We start from the raw sequence: 19,001 nt of genomic DNA, 5'->3' as shown, positions 1-19,001 counted from the left end.
CAAGCTGTCTGTCCTGTCTTTTTTTTTTTTTGCCAGTCCTGGGCTTGAGCTCAGGGCCTGAGCAGTCCTTGGACTTTGTCAAGGCTAGAGCTCTACCACTTGAGCCTCAGCACCACTTCCAGCTTTTTTCTATGTATGTGGTACCGAGGAATCCAACCTGGGACTTGGTGCATGCTAGGCAAGCACTCTACCACTAGGCCAAACTGTCTTAAGACTCTATATGATCATGGCGTGGTTCATAATTGTGCAAACACACTACTACTCTGTCTTACCATGCACAGATGTTAGCCTTTTTTTTTTTTTGGCAGTACTGGCACTTGAACTCAGAGCCTAGGCACTGAGAAGTTTTGCTCAAGGCTAATGTTCTGCCACTTGTGCCATAATACCGCTTCCAGCCTTTTCTGTGTATGTGGTACTGACTGAACCCAGGGCTTTGTGCATGCACGGCAAGCACTTTACCATTAGGCCACACTCCCGGCCCTAGATGTTAGTCTTTTGATGTGAGTAAATATACTGTTAAGTATATTTTAGGAAGATATTTTAGGCCAATCAGTATGTATTAAGACCCTATCTCCTTGTCTCCTAAAGTGCCTAGTTTAAGAAGCTAATGTATGAAAAGAAATCAATACAACAAGCAGTATTTTAAGGAATGTTGTTTTGGACAATTCTAGGTCTCTCTCTCCCTCTCTCTCCCTCCCTCCCCCCCCCTCTGTGTTTGTGTTGGTACTGCTGTCTGAACTCAGGGCCTACACACTGAGTTCCTTTAGATCCTCTGCTCAAGGCTGACACTACCACCTGAGGTACAGTTCTACTTCCAGCTTTTTGGTGGTTAATTGGGGATATGAGTCTCAGACTTTCCTGCCCAGGCTGGCTTCGAACTGCAGTCCTCAGATCTCAGCCTTGGGGAGGAGCTAACATTACAGCATGAGCCACCCACAGCTAGTTGGATAATTCCTTTTTCGTTTGGAATTTGATTGTAAGTCATAAATATTCCTTCTTTCATCAGATCATCCTAAACAGACTAAGTGACACTGGAGAGGTCAGGCGCAATCAGTATGTATCTTACATGATTTGTTAAGAATCAAGGGAGAGAAATTTCCGTAAACCTATTCTCTATTAGTTAGGGTTTCTGTAGGTCCAAAGCTGTCAGCATATTGCTCATGTATCACCACCCTATACTGAGTTGGAGGACTTGTTCTGATGCCCCTGCTTAGCATTGCACCAGGCATATCAAGCAAACCAGGGAGCTTCATTCAGTGTTCACTGGCAACAGTACAGGAGACCAATGGCAGAGCTTGCTCTTGAATAACAGCATCGCATCAGTGGCTTAATTACTCTGACCTAATAATGTTATGGTAGAAGCCAATATCCTGTAACCTGGTTGCTAGAAAGTTTGTGAAACCAAAGGTAATTGGAGTAGGATATGTTCTTATGTTGATCAAGATAACATAAATATGAAGTAAAGATGAAACACCATCCACAAATAAGTCACATGACTGACAAATTGTAGTAAGAAACCCTATTGTACATATAGTGAAGACAGTAACAAGTTGCATCTTAAAACTTGATTTGCAATGAACATAGCAGTGTAAAACAATGCAAAACAAAAATTGAGGCCAATTATCACTACACTTGTAAACAGAAACATGTTAGCTTGATAATCAGAAAATAATTAAACAATATTATTTAATGCCATTGTTTTTCTTTCTAAGATCAGCTTTGGAGGGATTCCTGAGCATGGGAATTCATCGACATTTCCACACAAGAATTTTGATGGATGTTTTGAAAATCTCTTCTATAATGGAGTGGATATCACTCATCTGTCCAAGAAACACAGTTCACGGATTCTCTTCATGGTAAGCAGGCCTAAATATGAGATTAATAGAAAACCTGCAATTGGATTCATTAATTTAGTTTTTTACATGTTTTTCCTAAAGGTACAAATCATGTATAGTTTACATTTATGCTTTATTTTTGTTTTTTGTATATGTAGTGCTGGGCTTGAATTCAGGGTCGCATACTTGCTAGGCAGATGCTCTCACACTTGAATCATGCCTCCTCATTTTTTTTGCCAGTCCCAGGGCTTGAACTCAGAGCCTGAGTGTTGTCCTTGGGTTTTCTGAAGGCTAGAGCTCTACCACTTGAGCCACAGCACTATTTTCAGATTTGTCTATGTATTTGGTACTGAGGAATTGCACCCAGGTCTTCATGCATGCTAGGTAAGCACTCTACCACTAGGCCAAACTCCCAGTCCCTTAGTTACTTTTTTGAATATAGTTTCTTATTTTTGCATGGGACAGCCAGTCGTGGTCCACAATCCTCCTGCTTACTCTCCTATACACCTGGGATTACAGATGTGAACCCACACTCAGCTTGTTTGTTAAATGATGTTCTTACTAAGGTTTTGCCCAGGGTAGTCTTCAAACACGATACTCTTAAAGTATATATCCTGAATAGCTAAGAGTACAGATATGTGCTTCCACACCCAGACATCTAACCAAAGTCTTCTAGTCATTCCACTTTCTCAGCAAATTATTATATGTGCAATAATACATTGCCATGAACTCGAGACTGTTGAGCGGTCTCTGGAACTTAATCTTCGTAACTGGGACATTCAGTTAGTTTTACACTGATTCCATTTCCACTTCTTCCAACTTCTGATAGTTAGAATTTTTCTCTCAGCTGTGGTGAATTTGATTGCATCTCACATATGTGGAATTCTGCCTTATTTGTTCTGTGAATAACTCCTTTCCTTCCGGTTGAGCCTCACATGGGATTCTCTTCTTCTTCAAAGCGGAATCCAGTTTCATTGTGTGCGTGCACCAGATTCCTACAATTAACATAGGGAGAGGGATTGTATGAATCATTGTATCCATCATGTATGGAATTACTCTATCACTCTTCCCTGTGCCCTTTAGATCATGAATGTCATAGTTTGTAATGTTTTATACAGTGGATCCATGATTATATTTTGCATAGTTTTTAAAAAGTTATTTCTTATACCAGAATTGAAAATGATTTTTACAGTACTACTGCATTTTCCTATTTTTGACAATTTTCTTGTCAATTTATGAGGAAACTTTATATTAGATAATGATTTGTCATTTATGGTCCAAATATTCTGGATTTGTCAATCGTATGAGAAGTATTTTAGGATATATTGGGGTATAACTGTTCTTATTTGTATATAGCTAATAAGGCTGTATACGTTTTATAATTCTGGAGTTTTCCATCTTCTCTCAGAAAGATTGTGAAACCCTAAGGTTCATGTGGCCTTAAGTATTTTACTGTAAAACAAGTTGATTTTGCTGATTTAATTTCTTTACGCTTTATGCTTTATATTACATATGATACAGATCAATTTTTATATTCTGCTTTATGATTTTTGTATATACAGATGTCAGATATGATGTGATTATGATAACTTTGCAATCTTTTAAGTTCTTGGGGTTTTCTGGTCATATTTTAGAGCAGGTTGGTAATTCTGAGGCATGTCCTCTTTCATCTGAAAAATTAAAAATCTACCCAATTCTGGGAAATGTTCTTTTAGAGGACTTTATTGGAAATTCATTCATCTTTTTCCTTTGGAAATACTATGAATAAAAAGAAATTTGCTTCTAGAACAAGACAGTCCAAGCCACAATAATATGAAAATAAAAGCTTCTGGTGAAGCTGAAGATAAGACCCCAGGCTGCATGACCTCCTGGGTAATGAGGGTTGCCCGGGAGGGGCTGCCTGAGTGGTAGGGTAGGGAGACTCTGGACCTTCTGCCATGCCATCAGCTTTTTCTTGAGATATTTCACTTCCTACCCGAGAAGATGTACCTCTTGTTTGAATGATGAAGTCATGATATAGTGCAGGTAAGGAGCAGTTCCTGAAGTAGGTGATCCTGGTTTGTTTCCTGTGCCTAAGGAGAGCTAGAACCTCAAGAAAAGAGCTCTGTGGATCTATCATCTCCAAACCAGCACTGGGTCTGTGAAAGGGACCAAGAAACAAAGGAGATGGAAACATCTAAGATTCAGAAACAGGTTTGAAGGAGAGATGCCTTGGATTCAAGTTCACCTTTTCAAATAGTCTTGTGCTAGAAAGTGATCAGAAGCTTTCAGCCTTGGAGAACAGTTATCACAATGAGATGTCAGTTGTGCTCTTCCTAAAGTCCTCTTTCACTGTGTTGTTAGGGAAATGTGTCATTCTCCTGTTCACAACCTCAAACTGTCCCTGTGACTTTTCTGAGCTCCAGAAGTTACCTGGCTCTGCCCCACACCATTGGAGAGGACATGGTGGCCATAGCTTTCCAGTTCCGGACATGGAACAGCGCAGGGATGTTGCTGACAAGTCAGTTAGCTCACAGGTCAGGAGATCTTGTTCTCGTTCTCAGTGATGGGAAACTCAAGCTGAATGTCTCCCCACGTGGACATCCAGTGAAAACCATCATCGCAGGTGAGATACCACATGAACTCTGCATAGTCATATCATTCTCATCTTCTGTCCTAAGATTTGTAACTGTTACAATAGACGAAACACTAAATATGGTACTCATATTCCTTTTTCCTTCTAAATGGGTAATTCTATGTGACTCATATATGAGTGCAGAAGCTTAGTTACATGTAAACATAATTGTTAGAGTTCAAAATGAGACTCTTAATTTGTGTAGGCTCTTGTTTGATAAATGTGAAACACCTGAAGATGCAGGCCTGACTGTAGGGACTCTTGAACATCATCTCTTTATATCCTCACTAGTGTTCATACTACGGACAGTATGGGACATAGGACTCAAGGCTAGTACTCTCAACACTTTGGTACATAGTTCCTCTTCTAGCTTTTGGTGGCTAATTGGAGATAAGAGCCTCACAGGCCTTCAGACTTACTTTCCTTCCCTGGCTGGCTTTGAACCATGATCCTCAGATCTCAGCCTCCAGATTAGCTAGGATTACAGCCACACCAACATCTGGCTTAACATTTTTATTTGAACATTTATAAGAACCACACAGGCCAGTCCAGAGCCGTGGATGTAATGTAAGTCAGGGATTCCACACATCTATCCCCTGTCCTGACTCACATGAAAAACAACTTCTTAGATAAAAATTAGTAGTACACAAACAAGGATACTTACTTTTTTGCCTTCTTAGAGCACACAACACCAGGGAAAAACATTCTACAAGTCTCTGTGTGTCCTCAGATGATATCCTTACCCAGTTGACCCAAGGGACTTTAAGTGTATTGTGTGGGCTTTGCAGACAGGCTTGCCACGTACCTGCTGTCACTGTTTGCCACTTATCTGCACCCCCCCACCTCTTGGGGGACATGTGTAGGTCAGCGGAATTCTGAGTCATTGGTTTTGGTTATCAGCAGGGGGTGGATTGAATGATGGTCAGTGGCACTCAGTGTCCTTATCTGCTAATGGGAGTCAGCTGAGCATGAAGCTGGACGGCGATGCAGCCCCTGCCCTTCATGCCCTGCGTGGATGGATGGGCCCCAGTGATTCCTACTATTTTGGAGGTAAGTGAAAGGCACGGGAAATATTCGAATCAACTTTATCTTTTCAGATCCTATATTTTATAGCAACTGGTATTTTTAAATGAAATTAAAACTGATGTTAAAGAATTACTTTTCTCTTCATTGATAATCACTTGGCAGTGGCGAGTGGGCACAGCAATCGTTACCTAAAATGACAGTCTGTATGTTCGGGCTTACTAATGAAATGGTTTTGAACCTCCTCCATAGCACTTATCCTCAATTCTACAGCTTCACGTTGACCTCCTGAAGAAATACTGATGCCTGAACTCCACCTTCAGGGATTCATATGTAACTGGTCCAGATTATTGCCATGTGCAGGCATTACTGAAGGCCAGTTTTCCATTTCTAATTTTTATGATGCTGTTACAGAGAACTTCCCTGATACTTTTTTTTCCAGTCCTGGGCCTTGAACTCAGGGCCTGCGCACTGTCCTTGGGCTTTATCAAGGCTAGAGCTCTACCACTTGAGCCACAGCACCATTTCTGGCTTTTTTTCCTTGTATGTGGTACCAAGGACTCGAACCTGGGTCTTGTGCAAGCTAGGCAAGTACTCTACTACCACTAGGCCAACCTCCCAGCCCACCCTGATACTAAATAACCCTTACCATCTTAATTACTGATGTTTTTGCTGAATATGGATGTTGTTTTATTCTGGATGTTGGCAGCAACTCTACTTTGAGTTCAGCTACTCAAAACATAACTTCCAGCCAGTAGGTTTAGCTGCACCTGGGAGCTGGTTAGAGATGCTGCCTCTAACCCCTCATCATCTTCACAGAACCAAGACTTCAGTATTTGTAGTGTTGGAAAGGAAAGAATCATTCTACTCCCATTGTCTACACATAAAAGCATTATATATACAGGGGAGGAAGAAGATTTGATTGTCTATTAATACATTTTTTTCTGCTCTACTTCTACTAAGCAATGCATTTTACTATGACAATTGACCATCTCCTCTGGTATCTAGTAAATGAAGCTTTGCTTGCTCAGTGGATCTTTGGTTTTAGTTCAGCCAAGGAGTAGGAGCCTCAAAGGATCATGAATTTCTCTGTCTTTGGGGCAGTCAAGTAGAAATATAGGCCTGTGAATAATAAGACATGCTTGATCTTGACTAAGCCCTTCTGATATTATTCTTGTTTTGTACTTCCTTTTTGTTTCTCTCTAAAATCTTGGCAGAGATAGATTTATAACCCAACTAGAAAATACAAGCACTCACTATGAATTGGCAACAAGTACATAAATCATGAATCAGATTGTTAATTTCTTAAGTCCCTGGAGTGGCCAACTCATTTCAGAGATTGTATTGCTTGCTCTAGTTGTTTGTTGAACATGGTGCATACCTGACTCTCCAGAGATTTTTAATCTTTGCTACTTATCATAGATTTTTATTTTTCTGATGAAAAATAGAGAATTTTTCCAAGAGTAGTAGCTGAAAATATAAAAGATATTGAAGCACCAAGAGTGTTACCTTTTTTGTTTTTGCCAGTCCTGGGCTTGAGCTCAGGGCCTGAGCACTGTCCTTGGACTTTCTCAAGGCTAGAGCTCTACCACTTGAGCCTTAACACCACTTCCGGCTTTTTTCTATGTATGTGGTACCGAGGAATCAAACCCGGATCTTCATGCATGCTAGGCAAGCACTCTACCACTAGGCCAAACTCCTGGCTCATGTTACCTGTTTTTGTTTTTGTTTTTTTTTGCCAGTCCTGGCATTTGAACTCAGGGTCTGGGCACTGTCCTTGGGCTTCCTCAAAGCTAGTGCTCTACCACTTGAGCCACAGCACCACTTCTGGTTTTTTCTTTGTATGTGACACCAAGGACTCGAACTCAGGGCTTCGTGCATGCTAGGCAAGCACTCTACCACTAGGCCATGCTCCTTGCCCCCCAAAAGGTAAAAGAAGAAGAAAGAAATTCTTTCTTTGCTGTTTAATGATACAAATATTATGTGCTGTTTGTGTTATCTTGATGATTGGGTTACAGTTCCCAGGTCCAGACTTTAAGGAGTCCCAGATTAGGTCTTCCACCTTCTATCCCCATATGCTGAATAAAAAGACATGGGGAAGGGCAGAGAAAGGAGATTACATGGTGGCTAATAGAGAAAATTGGAGGCATGGATGAGAAAGGTATGTGTAGTTAAAACCAGTTTTAATATGCAACTTCACCATAAAGGCAAAATGTGTATTTCTTATTATTACAGTTAGTGTGACTATAAACTTAGGCCAAATCACAACATTTTTGAGACAGAGAGATGATAACCAGTAATAATGACAGGGCAGCAGACATAAATCAGCACTATCTGGCCACAGGATCTACCTATATGATATCTTCAGTATTTTAGCCCAGCAGTCCCAGAGTGTGGCTTTCTTCTTGTGAGAGAGGTCCACTGGTACATTTACAATGTTTTATGGGTCAAAATAGAAATTTATGAACTCTGTTAGTTAGGTGTCTTTTGTGCAATTTGGGCCTGTTCTATTATCTATTTTATTTTAAATTAATTTTAGGAGTTGTTCTAGGAGCAGTTTCACTGACACTTCCCTTATAGTGTGGGCTTTTGTTCTGGTCATGCTTGTTGATTGTCCTCTGCCTGTGTCTTAATATTTAGGCTGTCCAGAAAACGCCTCTGGCTCTGGATGCCGGAGCTCCCTGGGCGGGTTCCAGGGCTGTCTGAGACTCATCTCTATTGGTGACAAAATGGTCGATCCTATCTCTATACAGCAGGGAGCAGTAGGGAGTTTCAGTGATCTTCAGATAGATTCCTGTGGCATTATAGACAGGTAAGTAAGCCATTCAGGTTCAGAATGCTGCCATGTCTGAATTCAATTTTTAATCTACTTAGTTAGTTCATAAGCACATGAACAGCTGGATAAGTGTATCCCTTCTTTCCTCTGTTTCTGCTATGCCAAATAAGGAAGTACATTCACACTGTTAGTTCTCCATTACTGTAATGAGATACTATTCCTGAGCTAATCCATTTATAAAGACAAAAGATTTATTTTGGAGACTTCAATCTGGAGTCTCTTGGTACAGTTGCTCTGAGGTCTTTGGTGAAACAGCAAAACAGCATGCCTTGAGTATCTCATCCTTAGAATCATGAACAGCAAGAGACTGGATCCCACCCCACTCTGCAGGACACATTCCCTGAAAATCCCTGACTAGGCCCAGGCCTTCAAACTTTCCTCACCTCCTTCTGCAGTCATCAGGCTCAGGTCTTTGAAGCATTGGGCAGTGGAGTACTTTAAGATCTAAACATTGATCATGGAAAACTAATGTACTGTTTTGATTTTATGTTAATATTGTGCCTTGCAAATTATAATATTTTCTTGGAAGACAAAGTCATGAATTTTCCATTTCTATGCCTTTAAGCAACCTAGTTTTTGTAAAATACCAGCCATCCTGTGTACTTACTGATGCAAATCGTGTTTCTAACAGTTGTATTCCACAGGTTAGGAAAATGGATGTCCACTGTGTCCTCAATGGAATAGGGATAGAGAAATGATAGAAAACAACTAAGCTAGGCTAGACCTAAACAGGGATGAAATGACTGGCACTAAATGGCTTTCTAGAGTTCTCTGTGCTATTTTGTTGTGTTTTATGTTTTTTTCTGTTCCTTTCACAGCTATGGTAGTAGAATGACCGAGGAGGCATGAGAACTGTGTGTTTAGTGTCTGCTCTGTAGTTAAGTTGGACATGACTAATATGAACCTTATGACCAAGCTAAGCCTACTAGGAAGATTTTTTAATATCCTTTCAACATTGGCTATTTTAAAACTGACAGTCTTCTAGAATCAGTAAGAAATTTAAAATCGAATATATATTTCTTTTCTTAAAAGGTAAAATCATGTTTACTCATTTTTAGTTATTATCGGTAGCTGACATTTTCCACTTTTCTATATGTATATATGTATATGCATATGTAATTACATTTGCATGTATATACATAATACAGGTGTAGATAGATATACACATATCTGTATACACATATGCATAATACATACACACACATATAGCTTTCAAAGAGCAAAGCTAAAGGCTCCAACAATTTCAATAGGAGTATAATCTGTACAGTATTAGAGGGAAGATGTTAAAACAGGCCTGGTGGTCCTTTCCCCAACTTTACCTGCCTTCCCTTGATATTTTTTGCTTTGTTTTATTTCTATGTACCGATGACTCACTGATTAGTCTCCAGGCAGCAGGACAGAAGAGAACAGGTGCTCCCTGGATAGCTTTGCCCCGTGGTGGTCATTCTCCTCTGTCACTCATTTTGCTCCTGGGAATCTCTCATTTTGAATAAAATTTTAGAATTACATAAATTTCCCATTCACTTTGGGCTTGCTTATAGATGGCTTGGTATGGGCATTCATACCTTTGTGTTAGTGAGCAAGAGAGCAGCCTTTTTGTTCTATATTATTCTAAATTTGGTTGTTCAGTGCTTAATTATATATAATGTGATGAGTTTTAGGGTTTTTTTTCCTAACAGTTGTTATGAAAGCCATTTGAATGATGAATTGGAGCACAAAGGAATAAGGATCAATCCAAATCCTTTATAAGGCTGCATTTACCTGAGTGAATTTGTGTGAACTGAAAATCCTGATAGACATGATAAGAATGAAAACCAGTAGCCTGGGAAGTACTAGGGAATTAGAAAATAACATATATAGCAGACTGATGTGTTTTTAAGCTAAGTTATTTCCTGGAACATATGTGCCAAAAACATATTTGAGCTTTTTACAAAAGAATGTTGTCCTTCTTGTGTCTGATTACTAAACATTGTGTTGTGGTTGTGGATGTTGTTGTTGCAAGGCCCTCTTGGTCAAAGCTGGTCACATCGTCTGTTTTTGTGATGATGCTGGTGCTGGACCTGAGAGAGAGGAGTTCTGCCGTATCACATGACGAGGGCCCTAGGCAGGAGGGAAACGTAACTCTGTGTCTATCTGAGGTCATTGAAAGCTACTATTACCCTTCATATATATGCAACAAAGCTGTAGGCTTTTTGGTGAAAAATGAACAGAACTAATACAAGGAGAAGTATTGAAAATATACCTATCACAAATGTTGCATTTAACCAAGCTTTCTAACCTTGGTTATGTGTTATATTCACAGACCAAAGGGCAGACCCAACTGCCTCTGTCCTGTTGGGTTATTTCTATTTACTGTTGTCCTTCATCTTTCTTGTAACAAACCAGCATGACAAGCACATTTTATTGTGACTGCATTTGAAAGACAGCAGTGTTTATCTGTCTTCCTTTAGGTGTTTGCCCAGCTATTGTGAACATGGGGGTAAATGTTCCCAGTCGTGGGCTACCTTCTCCTGTGACTGCACCCATACTGGCTACACAGGAGCCACCTGCCATTCCTGTAAGATGCACATGGCACTTTGGTTACTGTTCTCTTTCCTATTGCCTGTCATTCTGTAGTACATATGTCTGTGTTTTTAACTAAATGACATAAAAAACAAGAAAATATGGTATTTTAGAAATCAATGTTTCTTCCCTTTCCCTCTCTCCCTCCCTTCCCTTCATTATCTATTTTTGTACTGGTACTAGAGATTGTGTTTTGCGCCTCCTATTTCTTACTAAGTCCGTTAGCATTCTACCATTTGAGTCACACTTATACTTCTGGCTTTTCTCTGGTTAACTTGAAATGAGAGTCTTGAGGATTTGTCTACCAGAGCTGGCTTTGAAGTATGATCCTCATATCTCAGCCTCTTGAGTAGCTAGAATTATGGGCATGAGCCACCAGTGCCCAGCTAAAGATTCATCTTTGTCTGGCATGGTTTTTTTTTTGGGGGTAGTCCTGGGGCTTGAACTCATGGCCTGAGCACTACCTTGGGCTTTCTCAAGGCTAGAGCTCTACCACTTGAGCCACAGTACCACTTCTAGCTTTTTCTATATAAGATACCAAGGATTCAAACCTGGGTCTTCGTGCATACTAGGCAAGCATTCTAGCACTAGGCCAAACTCCTGGCCCCAATGTCTGGCATGTTTTTTTTCCTTTCCATATTTTTTATTGTAATTAGTAAAATGGTTACATGATATTTGTCAGATAGAAGGTGCATTAATTCACATACATTGATACCCTTTCACATGTCTTGGTACCCATTTCCCTTCCCCCCCATACCCCCCACCCATCTTGGTTTTCCCCCCTTCCCTATCAAATTTCAAATATCCAAATACAAATAAATTCAATATATCAGATAACAAAGTGAGATACTATACCAATATGAGATAACCAAGGGACAGCAAAGGAGATGAGAGACAACATAGTACATTAAGGACAACAATCATTCATTATATGGCTTTTGTTTCAATATCCTGGAGGTCCTTTCAATTAGCTTCACATTATATGTCCTTATGTATCAAGATTTTGCTCTATTGCAGATCTCTGCTAGTAGAGCCCAAGGTTTCTACTGATTATGATGAATGAGGGAAACCATTGAGCCTAAGTTCCTTTGAGTCTGGCTTACTTCACTTAATATGATTTTTTCTAAGTCTTTCCATTTCCTAACAAATGGGGCGATGTCATTCTTTTTGACAGCAGCATAGAATTCCATTGTGTACAAATACCACAACTTGTTGATCCACTCATCAACTGAGGGACATCTAGATTGGTTCCATATCTTTGCTATGGTGAATAGTGCTGCAATGAACATTGTTGTGCTAGTGGGTTTAGTATGTCCTTGTTTCTGGATGGTTGGGTAAATGTCTGGCATGTTTTTAAACTAATTTTATTTTCAAATAATGTGAAAGCAGGTTGCAATAATATATAATACAAAATATAGAACACCAAAGAAAAAGAACAGGTAAAGGGAAAATGAGCTATAGCAAAAAAAAAAAAAAAGCTCTGAATTTTTGTCTTCCAAAGTAAAATGATGTGTGAGCAGCTAGGTACTATCCTAGTAGCAGTTCTAGATAGCAAGAAACCAGGTAAAGTTTCAGGTCTTGTTTAACCTAGGTGCTGGTAGTGATGATAAGAATTAACATATGCTGAGAAGTTTCAGTATGTCTGCAGGATTCTAGTTCTTGGCATGTTTTAGCTTCATAAATCCTTAAAACTCAAAAGAGAGAAGAGTTACTACCTACACTGTGCTTGAGGGAGGAGGAAGCTGAAGCAGCTGCTCTGGGTATTGCAGCTTGATCACAAAACCAGAGCCAGGGCTGTCAGGGACCAGGCTACTGGTCAATGTTCAAACTAACAAGACTTTATTCACAACTAGTCACTAGCAAGTATGAGCAATGTGACACCGAAGTCCTGCTCTTGTAAGGACCAGCACCTCTTCTCTCCCTGCATCTTTAGAGGAAGAACTTTATGTGTCAGCTTTCTTTAGTTTCTTCTCCTAGGGAAATATATTGCATCTTCAAGAATGTGAGTTAATTTTAGTCCACATAAACTGAAGTCAAAGAAGAGCATGGATAGTCATAAGTCATAGTCAGAAAAAGTCATAGCCACTTTTTTTTTTGGCACAGAATCCCAGGACAGCTAGTATGGGTTTTGGGAAGACATCCCAGAGTCTCCAGTGATGTGGGTTCCATGAGAAACCCTCGGCAGACTAGAGGGAGCAGCTTATCCACTAAACACATCAGGAGCAGCTTTCCGCCATCCCCAGTCAGAATTTACCATGTAAATCTTTTTTTTGGAAGAGACTGGACTTCACAGAAACCTTAGGGTAAAGATTTGGCCAAAGTCTAAGCAGCAGGGCTATATATTATCCCAATTTATGGTTTTCATGCAGATGCCTCTTAATATCTAACTGTGCTTAGAACTTCAGCTACCTGATGTGATGTGGGGAAGCTGAGACTCAGGCAGAACAGTGCAGCATGGCATCATGTGGTGGGGAGATGGGATATTGGGTAGTTAACAGTGGAGCCATCCATCCCATGATGGCTTCTATATGACCAATGGTGTTCTCTGCAGCTCTATATGAGCAGTCTTGTGAAGCCCATAAATACCGAGAAGAAGACTCTTCAGGACTCTACTACATTGACTCAGATGGAAGTGGCCCCCTGGGACCAGCTCTGGTGTACTGCAACATGACAGGTTAGCTAATAAGCTATGCTACAATAGTTAAATTCCTGTAAGGCGTGCTGTGTGCAGCAGCAAAATGATGGTTATCTTGGTTCTATTTGATAGAAGAAATGCAAAGGGTGCACAGAATAAATAATTATAAACACTAACGCCAAGCTTATTTGTTTATTTGTTGTTCTGTGAAATCGTTGTAATGCAGTTACATTTCCCCTGTAATACAATTACAGGGAAAATGTCATTAAAAAAATAACCTATACACTTAAGCTTCTATAGAAATTCCAACAGCCTCCCTCAGGATCTGTTTTCTGGTATCCTGAATAAAAAAATGGGCACCAATCCTCATCACTCAGTTTGCCCTATTCTTGCTAGTTTTCCTGAGTTTTGTGATAGTGCCCTTCATAGAGTTTCAATCAGTATTCTTCCACCACCTCTTGAAGTTCTTGTCCCTGGATCTGTGTTTGGATGGGGTACATTAAGACTCTGTGTGCAGGGGAGCTGTTAGATGTGACCCTTGATGCACACATGGTATAGAAGAAGAGTCAGGCAAAATATACCAGTTCGGGTGGAGGAATCACAAAAGGCAGTATGGTTTTCTTCACTTATAAACATTGTGAAATATGTTTTAATTAACACCATTTCTTTCCTAAAGGCCTCCCCACAGCCAATCGATTTAACAGAAGTATGTCGAAATCTGTCAGCAGAACTTCCAAAGATTCAGTAGTAGTGGTTATTGCCAGAAATACTTAATTAGATGCACAAATGTCCACATTGTTTCACTATCTTAACTATAAATGAGTGGCTGTCACCCCACTACTCAATATTTTAGCACTGGTACCAGTGCTTCACAAATGTATTCCTAGTGAATCAGGAGGCTACATCTGAGGATCAAGATTCAAAGCCAGCCAGGGCAGGAAAGTTTTTGAGAGTTTTATCTCCAGTTAACCAGCAGAAAACCAGAAGTGGAGCTGTGGCACCATAATAGAGCACCATTCTTGAGCAAAAAAGCTAAGGGACTGTGCCCACGCCCCAAGTTCAGGCCATCATTTGGGCTCCCTTCAAAAGGGCTGGATATGTTACTCATTAGTGAAATGCTTAATTAGCATGCATGAAGCCTTGGTTTGAATTTGAGTCCCTTCTACCACAAATGCATAATATATACGTATATTTATATATATACATAAAATTATATAATTAATATAATACAACCAATATATTAATGCAATAAATATATTTATATTACATGTAATATACAATAAATAAATAACAGTATATATGATTATGTATTATAGAAATATATACTTTATATTTCTATATACACATATATATTTATATAAATATAAATGTATAACTATACTATGCATATATAGATAAATATATGGTAAACTATAATTATCTATTACATCAATACAATTATATATAATATATAATTTTTCATAATTATGTAGGACTCAGCCTTCTGAATAGCTAGGATTATAGCAGGGAACAATAGGCTCAGATCTATTTCTATGTTTTTTAACCAATTCAAATGAGAGATGTTTCTCTTAACCATTTCAACCTAGTTTTGATATCCTTTCTTTGTTCCAACCCAATTTCTGCCCACCAGATACTGTGTGGACCTCAGTACAGCATAATGAATCCCACTTAGTCAGAGCCAAATGCTCACAGGGAGATAGCCTACAGCTAGTGCATTTTAACTATAGGGCCAGCATGGACCAGCTGCAGGCCATAGTCAACCATGCAGACCACTGCGAGCAGGAACTGACTTTCCCCTGCAAGAAGCCCAGGTTCTCAGAGCACCATGGTAAGCAATGAGCCTTTGTAGACTCTACCATTTGTACTCTGTAGAATTTGCAGTAGGCATAACTGAAAGATAGATAGATATTTTCTCATAGGGTGAAGAGCAAGGCCAGTAGGTGCTATTTTTTGTTCAAAGCTGTGAGTGATCTGAAGTCTGTTCTCAATCTCACCTAAGCAATAATGGCCTCCTTATTAGGCCCTTGGAATAAATACAGCAGTGATACTCACTAGACACTAGGTTGAAAATGAACTATACAACTTATGGAGGGGGGTAGGAGGAAAAACTGGGAGTGAGGGAAGGGATGGCATTATCGAACTGTATATTACCTTTACAATAACAATAATGTAGTGTATTTATAATATGCATCTATATATAATATATGGTATATACTTGCACTATATATGTATATATAGTGTATATACACATATATATACAATATACATGTACCATATATAGTATATATTAGATATGTATATGCTGTTTAAGATCTATACTGTATATATATTATAGGTGTCACATTCCTCACTCTTTTTTTCCTTTTTTTTCTTCTTTTTTTTTTATTTCAGTGTATATAGGGGGTCTATTTGCCAGATAGAGGGTGCATTACTTCTCACACATTGATATCCCTTCTTATGTTTTTGTCCCCATTTCCCTTCCCCCACTCCCTCCCCTCATTTTTCCCCTCCTATTTCAAATAAACACGTAAACGTCTATATAATATACCAGGTAACAAAGTAGATACAATAACAATATGAGATTAACCAAAGGTAACACAAGAGAAGGGAGAAAAACATGACACATAAAGAGTAGCAGTCACTTATAATTAAGCTCTTGTTTCCATGTCCTAGAGGTCCATTCATTTGGCCTCATCCTCTATGGCCTTATGTATCTAGGGTTTGAGCTATTGTAATCCTCTGCTAGGAGAGTTTTGGATGTTACTAATTTCACATTCCTCACTCTTGTCTTTCAGGCGGAACCCCAGTGACCTGGCAGGTTGGAAGTACCAGTGAGACAGGTTCTCTGCCTGATGCTCAAAAATGTATTTGTGGATCTGAGGGCAACCACATTAATATCGGATGTCAATGCACCTGTGATGATGACTGGAATGAATGGTGAGTTCTATGGGATTTCGCTATGTAAACTGTAATTTTCTTACCACTTTGCAGTTAGGTATTGTGATGGCCTCAGCATTACCTTTTTCCATTATGATCTTTCATGCTCCCATTGAATTTCAAAATTGATTTTTCTGTTTCTGTGAAGAATTATGGAACTGCATTGGATCTCTACATTGCTTAATCAGCAGATTTAGCCATTTTTGTTATATTAATTCTGCAGTCTGAGCATGGGAGGGCTTTCTTTCTTGCAGTATCTTCAAGCTTTAATAGCTTTTGTCATAGAAGTCCTTTACTTCCTTTGGAAGTTTATACTTAGGTTTTTATTTTCTTAGTCTGTTAGTGTATTAAAAATACTGATTTTTGAATGTTGATTTTTATATCCTGCTACATTGTCATAGAGATTTAGCAGATCTAAGACATTTTTTTGGTGGATTCTTTAATGTCTCGTAAGTATAGAGTTGTGTCATTTGCAAATAAGGCCAATTTGACTTATTCATTCCCTGTGTGAATCCCTTTTATGTTTTTCTCTTTTTGCCCTAATCTTTACTATTCCTTTTCTGTCAGCTGGTTTTGGATTTTGCTAGTTCATATTTTTTCTAGGAGTTTGAGGTGTATCACTAGGGTATTTATTTGAGATACTGCTTTTGTATATTTAAATCTTTAGGTAGGCTCTTATAGCTCGAAATTTTCCTCTTAGCTTTGCCTTTGCTGTGCTTCAGTGATTCTAGTAGGTTTTGTTCTCATTTTCATTAGATACTAGAACTTCTGGATTTCACCTCTTTTCTTCAACTCATAAGTCAACAAAGTGTTGTTCAGACTCCATGTGTTTGAATATATTCTGTGCTTTTGGTTGTTGTTAAGTTCCAGTTTTATTTCATTGTGTTTTGATAAAAATACAGAATTATTTCAGTATTCTTATATTTTGTAAAACTTGTTTTGTGTCATGAAAGATTATCTAATGTGGAGAAAATTCCATGGACCGTTAGAAAAGTGTGTATTGTATAGCTCCTGGTAAAATACTCTGCACATGTCTGTTAAGTTTGGCCTGTCATTTATTTTTTTTATTGTAATTAATAAAAGGGTTACATGATATTTGCCAGATAGAAGGTGCATTAATTCACATACATTGATACCCTTTCACATGTCTTGGTATGGCCTGCCATTTAATTCTGAAGTTTCTTTGTGATTTTTGTCAGTGAGGGCTAGGTGGCCTATCTATTAGTGAGAGTCATGTATCAACTACTCCTACTATCCTTGTGTTGGAGTCTGTCTGAGATTTTCGTTGTTGTTGTTTTTTGTTGGCCATGGGGCTTGGACTCTGGGTCTAGGCACTTCTATCTGAGGTTTTCAAGTCCAGTAGTGTTAGTTTAACATAATTGGGCACACCAACATTTGACACATATGTTAGCAATGATTATTTTCTTTTGATTACTAATAACACATTTAGCATTTGGTAATACGAAATTACCGTATTGGTCTCTTCTGAGTAATAATGGTTTGAAGTCTGTGTTTCTAGACATGAATATAGCTACTTGCTTTTGTGGTCCAGTTACTTGTCTACCCTTCTTCCCTAAAATATTGCATGAGATTTCTCAGTAAGATGCAATTATTGTAGACAAGAAATGGTCAAATCTTTTTTTTTTTTGCCAGTCCTGGGTCTTGAACTCAGGAACTCAGGGCCTGAACATTATCCTTGGGCTTTCTCAAGGCTAGTGTTCTACCATTAGAGCCATAGCACTACTTCCAGCTTTTTTTCTATGTATGTGGTCCTGAGGAATTGAACCCAGGTCTTTGTGCATGCTAGGCAAGCACTCTACCACTAGGCCAAACTCCTGGCCTAGGTCTTGCTTTTTATTGTCAATTTGCCATTTTATGTCTTTTTTTATTAAGGAGTTGAAATCATTACCATTGAATATAATATTGAAAGGTAGGTAGTAATTTCTGCTTTTCTGTTTTTGTGTAAGATTCTTTGCTACTCTATATGATTATAGACTTACATGGTGAAATTTTTCTCCCCTATTTTTAGATTTACATGAAAAATTTCATGTTTCCTCCCTAATTTATGTATAAGATTCCTTTGAGTATCTTCTGCAATGTGGATTTAGTGGTCATAAATACCTTTATATTTATTATGGAAGGCTTTTACTTGCTTCAGATATGAATGATAGAATTAGTCTCAATTGAATGTGGTTAACTTTTTTTGTGGTTAACTTCTTTTCTTTTTCTTTTTGTTGGTTGTGGGACTTAACTCTGGGACTGGGCATTGTCCCTGAGCTCTTCATCTCAAGGCTACTTGTCCTACCCCTTGAGCCACAGCACCACTTCCTGTTTTCTGGTGATTAATTGGAGATAAGAGTTTCAGGGACTTTTTAATGCCCAGACTGGCTTAGATCTCAGTCTCCCGAGTAGGTAGGATTACAGGCGTGAGCCACTGTGCCCAGCATTTAACTTGCCCATGGTTAACTTTTAAGGTTTGAAATATATTATTCTAAGTCCTTCCTTTCTTTAAGGTTTCTTTTGAGGATCTGCTGTTATTCTGATGAATTGTTCATTGCT

The 19,001-nt window shown here is 38.9% G+C and overlaps 1 protein-coding gene across 1 annotated transcript in view; it reads left to right on the top strand.

Moving 5' to 3' along the window:
• LOC150065224 (contactin-associated protein-like 3) overlaps positions 1–19,001 on the top strand; it is a 55,605-nt gene that overhangs the window by 15,960 nt on the left and 20,644 nt on the right. Inside the window, 8 exon segments of the mRNA XM_090329340.1 lie at positions 1,713–1,856; positions 4,179–4,440; positions 5,353–5,499; positions 8,113–8,284; positions 10,759–10,865; positions 13,422–13,544; positions 15,136–15,333; positions 16,301–16,442. Of these exon segments, the coding sequence (XP_090185466.1) occupies positions 1,713–1,856; positions 4,179–4,440; positions 5,353–5,499; positions 8,113–8,284; positions 10,759–10,865; positions 13,422–13,544; positions 15,136–15,333; positions 16,301–16,442 (1,295 nt within the window).

This window comes from Megascapheus bottae, chromosome 3 (assembly GCF_031878675.1).
Source record: "Megascapheus bottae isolate mThoBot1 chromosome 3, mThoBot2.hap1, whole genome shotgun sequence".
NCBI lineage: Eukaryota > Metazoa > Chordata > Mammalia > Rodentia > Geomyidae > Megascapheus > Megascapheus bottae.
This window is presented reverse-complemented; position numbering and strand designations above follow the sequence as displayed.